This window comes from Papilio polytes, unplaced genomic scaffold (genome assembly GCF_000836215.1).
Source record: "Papilio polytes unplaced genomic scaffold, Ppol_1.0 DF821400.1, whole genome shotgun sequence".
Taxonomy (NCBI): domain Eukaryota; kingdom Metazoa; phylum Arthropoda; class Insecta; order Lepidoptera; family Papilionidae; genus Papilio; species Papilio polytes.
The window spans coordinates 1,510,505-1,521,049 of record NW_013527804.1 but is presented as its reverse complement, the minus strand read 5'-3'; the positions used below and the strand labels follow the sequence as shown (position 1 = coordinate 1,521,049).

At 31.8% G+C, this 10,545-nt stretch overlaps 1 protein-coding gene across 4 annotated transcripts in view; it reads right to left on the bottom strand.

The window, feature by feature from the left end:
- Positions 1-3,457: 3,457 nt before the first annotated feature.
- The window catches only part of LOC106108900, a 26,207-nt gene continuing 19,119 nt past the window's right edge, over positions 3,458-10,545 (bottom strand). For all 4 annotated transcript variants that reach the window (XM_013290228.1, XM_013290229.1, XM_013290230.1 and 1 more), the window contains 3 exons: positions 8,011-8,106; positions 7,318-7,407; positions 3,458-6,869 (listed from right to left, as the gene is read on the bottom strand). In XM_013290228.1, the coding sequence (XP_013145682.1) occupies positions 4,272-6,869; positions 7,318-7,407; positions 8,011-8,106 (2,784 nt within the window). In that variant the 3' untranslated portion in view covers positions 3,458-4,271. The remainder of the gene's footprint in view (positions 6,870-7,317; positions 7,408-8,010; positions 8,107-10,545) is intronic.

The following is a 10,545-nucleotide window of genomic DNA, read 5'->3' as shown; positions in this document are numbered from 1 at the left end:
CTCGCTGCGACACGCCCCCTGCGACTGCCTCCCACAACACCCCATACCGCCCCCAGATCTCTTCCACTTTTAATTACACACACGTCAGGGGTGTAATAACAAATATCCTCATTTTAAACGAAATCAATTTGTACCTTTTAAAATGTACTGTAATTTATGTTTTGGAATATTTTGTTAGAAACATGTTTGTAAGTTGTCTTAAAATTCGTCAACTTTCAAGTTCATATGTTAAGTGACATTAAGTTTAACATATAGATGCGAAATACGGTTTTGAATTAACCTTTTGTTAGATGAATTACATAGAAGTTGATATTTTTTATTGAAAAAATTAGCAATCTGTAAACATGTTTCAAATAAAAAATTGTGAATTGAAAATAATGTTTTGGAATTACAAAATTCAAGTATTCAGTGTCAAAAAATTGTTTTGATTTTTTAAAATTGTGCACATTTATGTTTCTTTGAAATAATTGAAAATTATTGTAATTTATAATTATTATTTTTTTTAAATTTTAATGATTTTAATGTCCGGTAATTTTTATATATGAATAATTTAAATTTAATCCATTCACAGTTTTTGTACAATTAAAATGAATTTTACTATTTATTATAGATTTGTTTACCGTAAAATTATGATTTTAATTTTTTAATGTCATTACGGCAAAGGCTGTATCCGAATATTTCATTTTTAAAACAATTTTTTTTTTAACAAATAGAAAATAAATATCGTCCACTGCAGTCCATTTTAGGTATATAAACAGCCTTTGCTGTAAAAAATACTGTTTTAATCTGTTTTTCGACATTTAATGAATTCCACAATTTCATAACCTCAAACTTAAGGCGGGAATAAACAGCGAAAAAGACGGTGGATTTTCGCGGGCTTTCAATCACAATATAGGATATCTTGTATTATTTAATAATTTACAATTCTTAGTTATATTGTAAATACGTTTTCGCAAGGTCAATAGTGTTGTCAGGCTACTAAAATCTCCCGACTGGTTGGTGGGGAAGTTTTTTTTATAATATAAAATCATTTTTTTTGTTAATAATTAAGTCTTGAGCGTTTGGGAATGTGCCAACCGGAGGTGAAACATCAAATTTTTTTGCTTATCTTGAAAATTTAAATTATTGAACGCTCTCAACACGACTAGTTTTATAAAATATACCGTGGTTAACGGTTTTAGTAATTTTAATTCTATTGTAGAGCGTTTGGTGTTGCCAGTGTTATAAATGCTTGAAAACGTAATTCCATTGGTAAATCGCAGTGGAAAAGGAGGTTGAATTGAAGTTGGCAACACCGCGTCTACCGTGCTATCGCTTCGTTTCCATTACATCTTAACGTACGACACGTTACGTATAACAATGTACAAAATGAGTTTACGCTCAAGTTTAGCTTAGTGTTAATTTTTCCCAGCTCTAATGACAAATATAAATACAGAATAATTGTTTATTGCTATAATGTGTATATGCATTATGTTGGTACATCGCCGCTAGTGTTGCCATAAACAATTTGATAGTAATCACGTTATGTGGTAATTTTAATGTTAATCAACGAAATATTTAATACAATTTTATTGAAATACCTTTTGCAAATAGTGCAGAAATAATTGGTCAAATTTATTTAGAAACTGTAGATATATAATCTATAAACATATAATTCGGAGCATAAAAGTGAGGCGAAAAATGCTTGCGGATGCCTTTTCAAATGGCAATTTTAAAATGGATTCTCGATTAAATGTCAAACTGTCACTATCTATAGATTATATATCTATGTTTTTTATTGAAATGGTACTGTTAAGTCAAACGTAATACTATCAAATTGTGTGTGATTGTTGCAATGAATTGTGTGTCAGAGGTCTGGTTGTCTCTTTCTAATTATAAGGCTGAATTAGAAAGTGTCAAAAAATATTGTTCTCTCACAGTTATGGGTTTAACACTCTAACTGCCGTATTCAGTCATTTAATGGTCACGGAAACCCTTAGCGGAGGTTAAGAATGGGGAAACACTAAGTGAGCAGTAAATGATTGAGTCAGGCTTTAAATGCATTATAGGGTACACATTGAGAAATTTTTAGTATAAGTGTAATTGTGATCAAAGTATTATGGACTTTGTAGTATAGCAATAACGTTCATTATTGGTTGTACACTTTTCGAATGTTTTTTAGTTCTCGGTCAGCCTTTGATTTTAACAGGCGTTTATTTTCCTTCTTGATTTCGTGTGACGCTTTCTATCCTTTGTGTGAGCTCCGCAAACTTGTAGTTATAAAATATATAAATTTAGTATGTATGTGTGTTTGTCGTGCGGCGATCGCGTCTGTTTTCTATAATGTAATTAAGAGTAGTGTTACACTTTTACAAGAAATCAAAATCTACCCTCTCTGCGCGGCGCGGCGACGAATGCAATCGAAAAATTCATTTTCTACAATTATCTATGAACTATTTTTAATCTGTTGAACTTTGACAGCTGTCAGATGCCATAAATGTCAACGTGACAGTTGAAGTCGCCGCGCCGGGCGCGTAATGTTATCGTACTGTAGTTAAATATATATAAATATATTTATATGTATGAGCTTTGTTTATTATTCATTTTAGTGTTGACCGTTGCCTGTGAGGTTGACGCGAGGTGCGGCGTTTTGTGAGATATTCAACTGGAAATAAATTTTATTTTTAATTCCGAATTTACTGTTTTATTTCTCCTTTAAACCTGATCCTACACACAATTAAACTATGTTTTCCACAGCTATGTTTTGTCGCATTCATTTCCGATGTGCTAAAATGTATGGGAATAGGGCTATATGGGTCTTAGAATATTTTTGTCATTTCAAAGAGGGCACCTTCGAGCAAATGCTCGAAGGTACCGTAAATACGGTTACCACTATGCATAAAAATCTTTACTTTCGAAATACCCAATACCCAACTAACTTCTGGTCCACGTAGATCAAAAATATTCTAAAACATATAGAGGAAGCATAGTACACACTTTACTTAGACATTTTTCATAACCTCACTAGCGCTAATTTGTGTCCGATAGTCAAAATCACTAACAAACAAATAATTCAAACAACTGAGAAGCGTCTCGGCGTGTCAAATTTGACATTGAGATATTACCGTACAGAGAAAGTACCGGTAAAAAATTTTGTTCCTTATGTCTAGTCTAAACATTTCTTAAATATCTTTCATGGAGTCTATATTGCAGAAAAACCAATGGATACACTTGTATTGGCTTTTTGAATTTGTGACAAGAATAGTGGCAACACTTCTCTTGCAGATGGTTACATTGCGTAACATGATAAGGGTTTTTATGGTCTTCTTCATTCTGAGTTTTTTAAAGTAAGTAGTTAGATTTAATTTTTATGAGGAAAAAGGAATGAGGATTTGAAATAAATTGTCTGTAAAATTATAAAATGATTTATTCAATTAAATTAATAAGAAAACAGTTAAAGTCAACAAATAACACAAAATTCAGTCATAATTAGTTTACTAGCTTATGAAATACGAGCTGAAATACAAAAACATATCGTTACCTCATGTTTAGAATGAGAAAGAAGGACGACATTATTCGGTTTAGTGAGTTTCACGATCAAATATAAGGGTGTCCGGGAAAGATGTGTAATGTACCACCACAGATTCCTTGGTCGAAATTATGACGATTTGACCTAACTTTCCTATATCAAAAGTTGCATCGTTTGGCCGCTAGAGGGCAAAGTTTGCTAATTATTTTACTTTTATTCAAATATCTAAAATGTAAATTTTATGCATATTGAAACTATGGTTTTTGTTAAACTACACCTTTTTGTGGAACAAACCTTTGTCATCAAATCATCAGAGAACTCGAAAACTCGAACAACAAAATATTGTTTATCATATTTTTGCAACCGCCTGTTTGCAAAAAAAATGGATAAAATCTGTTAAAGAGGTTTTAGAGATATTTCAATATTTGTAAAATAATTAGCACACTTTAAAGCCCTCTAGTGGCGACACGTAGCAACTTTGGATAGAGGTAAGTTGGGTCAAATCGTCATATATTTTCGTAATTTGGTAGGAGATAAGTCAATACTTAATTTTTAAAATATAACTAGTATAAATTATTGTAAAATATATGACTATAGAATATTAACAAACATTTTAAAGCTAATTTAAAGTATTTAAACAATCTTAACATATCAAGTTTACAATCAACAAGTTTACAATAGACAACATTACAATGTTTACAATTTGTACAAATTTTACAAAATAACTTTTACAATATAAATAATAGAATTTCAAATTTATTTCTCAGTCTCTATTTATCGGTCTTCCATCTAAATCTACTTCAATACTAGGAATTAGCGGAGGTTTAAATCCATATTCTATCCTTAGATTGGCTACTTTCGGTTGTCTTTCAAACCTATTTGTAACTCCTCTTTTGTAATTTTCCCAATAATTATTATATGTTTGTAATGGCGGAGGTCCGTAGTATATATTTTGATTGGTTGTTAAATATTTATTATATATTTGATTGTTTTTAGCTTGGTGAGGTTTTATATTTATGTATTTATATGAAGAAGCGTAGAGACTACCCCATTGTGTAGTCTGGATTGGTACAGTATAAGTAAATTGCTGTTTGTCTTTCAGATTTCCTTGTAGTTGATTGTAAGTTTGTGATTTTTCTGCTTTATTTTGTTCAGCATTTTGATATTGTGGATGATTTTGAGATTCCTCTGGTTTAGAATTATCTGCAGTGTAACTTTGTATAATATAAGGCATGTTTTCTGTTCTTCTGTCGTTATAAGGATTTTCGATATATTTAGTAACGATCGTTGGTTCAACTTTGACAGGGTAGGGTACTTTTTTCTCGACGATTCTGTCAACTGGATAATGTTTGATGATATGAATTGGTATAGGTACTGGTACGTTTATATGTACCGGTTTTTCAACAATCTTCTCTACTGGTTTCTCCACGGGTACTGGATAAGGTCTTTCTACTGGTATTGGTACGATTACTGGTTTTTCGACTGGAACTTGTACTTTAACCGGTACGGCGACAGGAGTTGGTACGGGAACGTTTCTTACAACTTCTTTCTCGACTATCTTCTCTATTGGGAATGGAATATGTACCGGTCTGTCTACGTATACTTTCTTTTCTACCGGGTACGGAACTTTAATTGGTACGGGATAGGGCTGTGGAACTTCAACAGGGTACGGCTTATCGATATACTTTGTGACTTCAACTGGCTTTTCAACAATTTTCTCGTATGGTACCGGTATAACGACCGGTCTGTCTATTGGTACGTGTTTTACTTTTGGTTCGGAATTCGGTATTTGTTTTTCGATGTACCGATCTATGTATTGTGGAACAGGTATTTCTTTTTCGACGATTATTGGTTGAATTACTTTACGATTGTTTCTTTTTCCAAATACATCGTCATTATTGTTATCCTTATTATGCTTGTTTTCTTTAAAACTATTGAATTCGACTGTAACTTGAGTTTCTACATTTTCGCTAGATTCTATTTTTTCATTTCCGTCATTATTTTTTACTTTATTTCCATAATTACTGTTTCCATTGGCTTTTTCATTATTTTTTTTGTCATATTCATCTGAGACTTGATAATTTACATGATTTCCTTTGAATTGTTGATCATTATATGCATTGTGTAAATTCCTAACCTCATTTGTTAGATATTTACTTCTTCCATCTTCTAAATACTGATGAACCTCGACTTCGTTAATATGCGTTATATCTAATGGAATAGATTCTTGTATTTCAACAATAGTTCTTTCTTTAGAAGGTATTACTTTTTCTTCAACAAATTCACTATCCGAAGTGTCAGGATCTTCTATCGTATTAAAAATATCTGTATTATTTGAATTTAATAATCTTAAAGCTACTGTTATCGGAGCTAAGTATTTCTGTCCAATAGGTCTTGGGGTCACATAAACTGTTTCTTCATTAAAATAATGAGGTAAATAAGCATTTTTACTTTCATTTTTTTGTATGCTTGAGATAACGTATCCATTTTCAATAAATGGAGTCATTGTAGATACTAAAGTGTCTAATATTCCTTCTTTATATTCATCGTAACTTGAATCTTGTACAATTATTGGAGATGAAAATTTATTTTCATGATTATTTTGAAGTATTTTATTATTTGTATCAGAATTAGGTATTGCTCTTTCAATGTTACGTATTTTAGCTTTTAAAGTTATTTGATGTTTATTTCGATTGTTACGAGATTCTTCAGTTTTTAAATTATATGGCTTAATGTAATCGTCGATATCAAAAACTTGTTTTTCAGCTGAATGATTGATTGTTAGCAAATCGTCGTTAGTTATCAGATCTTGTGTTGAAGCTACAAGTTTTGATATACCTTCTTGGTCTTCGTAATAATTTCTAGTTGTAGGAGTTATTTCGGTTGAATAATAATAATATCCTTCATTTTTCGTATTCGATCTTGTTTCGATTTTAAAATCTGCAGCTGCTTTGTATAAAGGTGTTTCTTTTGCTCCGAAATTATCGTCAACTTCGTATGTCGTTTTTTCGTATTGTTTTATTTCTTCAATGTCTTCGTTTGTGCAATTATGGTCTTTAAATACTTGTACAATAGGTGTGATTATTGAGTTATTTGGATCGTCGTTTTCTTTATTAGTTGTTTTTATAAGTGGATTTACCGTTTGTTTTGTAGTTGGATTGTTTTGTGTGTGTTGTATGTTGTATGAATGTGGTGCATTTGTATATTGTGTGATGTCACCTGCTATGTTATTTTGTTGTGTTTGTGTATTCTGAACAGGATATTGCTGGTGAAGAAGAAATATATCTAATGGTGCTTGATTCGTGACTCCTTGGATCGTTTGCGTTTGATTTTCTGGATATTGATATATTTGGTATGGTATCTAAAACAAAAAAAATGTATGTAAAATAGAAATGTTTTTATTTAATTATATTGCGAGTGAAAATAGATAGAATACAATTAGAATCGATTATCACTCGTGACAAGTATAAAAATTCTTTAACATTCTTAACCGGGGAAAGCCTATTTCCAGCAGTTGTTATCTAGTTATTAAGGCAGTAAATTAAAATAAATCATGCTAATACTAATATTATAAATGTGAAAGTTTAGATGGATGAATGGATGGATGTTTGTTAGAGTTTGTAACTTAAACTGCTGAACGGATTTCGATGAAATTTGGTATAGGTGTAGAGAATAGTCTGGAAGAACACATGGGCTACCCACTTTTTATTTTTTTTTTAATTCCACGTAGACGGAGTCGCGGGCGAAAGCTAGTAGTTTTAATAGTTCTGACACTAAATTTATTACGAGAGAAGTCTCGTTAAACTTACCCCAGTGTTGTAGTTGAGGGCAGCAACGTCTACCAGTGGCCCAGTATTCTGTAGACCGATATTATCAGCATACTGGATTTGAGGACCAGTCTGGTAAAGAAAATTAAATTCAACCAACTTGACAGAACTTTTAGAGCCTTACAAATAAGCGCGTAGTATACTAGAATAATTGTTAAAGGCATATAGTTATACAAGAACTGAAAATCTTCGAATTTATATTATTGTTTATTCTTTGCATAAAGGTATGTTTACTCCTTTTGAGAAGTCGGTTATAAATTAACACTACAGTTATAAAAATAAAAAGTTTTCACTAATAGAACTCTGTTAGGTTTAACAAGTAATTATTTGCCTAACTAACATCCGCACGTACGCGTAATAACGCGAAAGTAACTTTCTTCGACTACCTTCAAAAACATTAAAAAAATATATAGAGGAGGCATATTTTTCACATAATCTTACTAACACTATCTATTGATAGATCCTTAAAAACCACATGTCAATATAAGGAAACGAGATGGCACTAAACTTGACAGCTGATATAGTAGATATGAAAAAAAATTCTTCACTCCTCCATATATTTTTTAAATGTCTTTGACTACCTTATATTTTAATTACTGTCAATATACAATATTAATAGACGACGAAAAAATAATGACGAAAAAAGTTTAAAACAAACTAAGTGGAATTATTTACCTGCACAAAGTAGTGGTCCAAAGGCAGTTGTGCGTCCACTGGCGTCAGCTGCCAACCCCATTCGAACTGCGTACCCCCTTGTTGGACTTTCTGATTCTGAGAACAAAGAAAAGAAATGGCGAAATCACACAGTGTAACAAGGACAGAAAGATGATTACTTAAGTTTGAATATTAACTACTAATAGTCTAAGTAAATAAGAATCGTTTAAGTTATATAAGTATATAGTTATTTTAATTAGTCCTAGTGGTCAAAATTCACCAGTTTTGGATAATCTAGTAATCGTATTCTAAAACTTTACTGTTATCTGATTAGATAGTATTCGTTTGATGTAACTGAATGGCCATTAGTTATCATGTCCAATGGGGCAGTTACGGGCTATCACGCTCTGAAGTTGGTAAACACACCTAAGTTCACTTATTTTCACAAAGCTGATTTTCACATATGTGTTGGAGACCACTGTAAGAATTATACTAAATATATATTGGAAGACAATTTCCGTGGGCCGTTATCGAAGACAGACGATTTATAGTTGACTAAATCTTATTTTTATTTTCTAATACTTGATTTTTATATATTATACTCAGGGGCCTATAACAATACCCCCTGCAAGAAGGCAGACATTTCTGATGGGGCAAACGGCGTGCCAGACGTTAGTTACGCGCGGCTCGTAATACTAAAACGTAAACATTGGAACTTTTCTTATGAAAAAGTTCTTAGTTATGTAATAAAAACATAAACAGTGTTCTACAATTAATTTATATATTACTGTTATAAAATAACTGTAATTATGAAATGCCAATAACATTTCAATTTATATCATTACGTTGAAGCGATTCGAATCCGAGCATTCTTATCTTTTAGAAAGTGTAATATCAATTCTGAATAATACACTGCAATACGATAATGGACGAAATACAAAATATGTTTACAACTTTCAATATTGTCTCATGCGAGTCTCCTAAGATGCCCTGCCTACAACCCTGGATTTAAAAAAGAGTAAAATAGACTAAACTACTTGGGGGGGCTGCTGCCCTTCCTGCCTACCTCCGTGGATTTTGTAAAAATGTAAAATAAACTAAACTACTTCAAATTACTAACATACTTATTTGTTAGTTTATCATTAAAAAATTGGAATTGTCAATGAGTTTAATTTCGAAACATGGTTTTTATTACTAGCGCCCGCTTGATGGTGAAGCCTTTGGTAGTAAAAGTAGCATTTTTAACTATACGTAAGTAACTTTAATTCATTAATTTAATAAATATGATTTGATTAAATAATTAATTATTTTGATTACAAAAAAAACAACGTTCCTTTGCATCATCTCCCCTACCTTATTCTTCTCCCGTAGTGGCGCACCGGGTTTTCGTCCTCCAAATAACTCTATCATCCGTCATTTCAGTCATCACTGTCTTCTTGATCGTGTCACCTTTCACGCAATACATCCATCTCTTTCTAGGAGAACGTTTCTGATGATAGCTGGTTTATAAACTAGACGAAAATATATGGTTCAGATATACCCTTATTCGGGCAAAATCTAATCGGTATGTTAATTAGTAGTTGCTTACGATTTCGTTCACGTTAAATTAAAAAATATAGTCTATATTACTCAGATAAATTATCTTTCTAATGGTGAATTTTAAAAATCAGCCCAGTAGTTTTAGAGTTTCAATATATACAAAAATACAACTCTTTCCACCATTATAGTAACACTAGCTGTTGCCCGCGACTTCGTCCGCGTGGTATTAGAAATCATACGAACTATATAAATAACAAAATGCTACATATCCCTCGGGAACCGGACATTTCTTGGGGATGAATCTTATCCCATGTGTACTTCAGACTTTGTTTTATATCTGTGCCAAATTTCAATAAGATATATTGAACCGTTGCAGAATGATCGAGTAAATATTAAAAAACTAAATTAATGAATCCTACGGGAACCATATTCCCGGGATAAAAAGTTGCCTATGTGTTCTTCCAGACTATGCTCTAAATCTGTGCCAAATTTCATGGAGATCCGTTCAGGGGTTTATGCTACAAACGCTAACAAACATCCATCCATCCATCTAAACTTTCGCATATAAATGCGTCTTCTTACTTATGTTATATATTATCTTACTAATATTATGAAATATTATAATATTATAAAATATTAGTAAGATAGTAAGATTAGATAGTGTAGACAAGTAATCAATATTTCTACAGTAATTCATATGAAGACATAAAATGCACACAGCTTTCATCAGACCGTTCCCTACGATCACTTTTACTTGCACGTGCACTTCCGAAGTTTTCATACCGAATATGGTATTGAATCTAAGAGACTGGTAATCGAACCTTGTCTTCCGCAAATCAGAAATACAGTCGGGGAAACTTGCATTCCACCTTAAAAGCTATCTTTTGAACATTTTGAATCGAGACGCGAAACAAATAACAAGAAAAGAAGAAACACCGCATATCTCCGAGACTGTACACCGCATAAAATTAGATACAAGATACTCTTGGTATATACGAATTCAAATAGTAATTTATT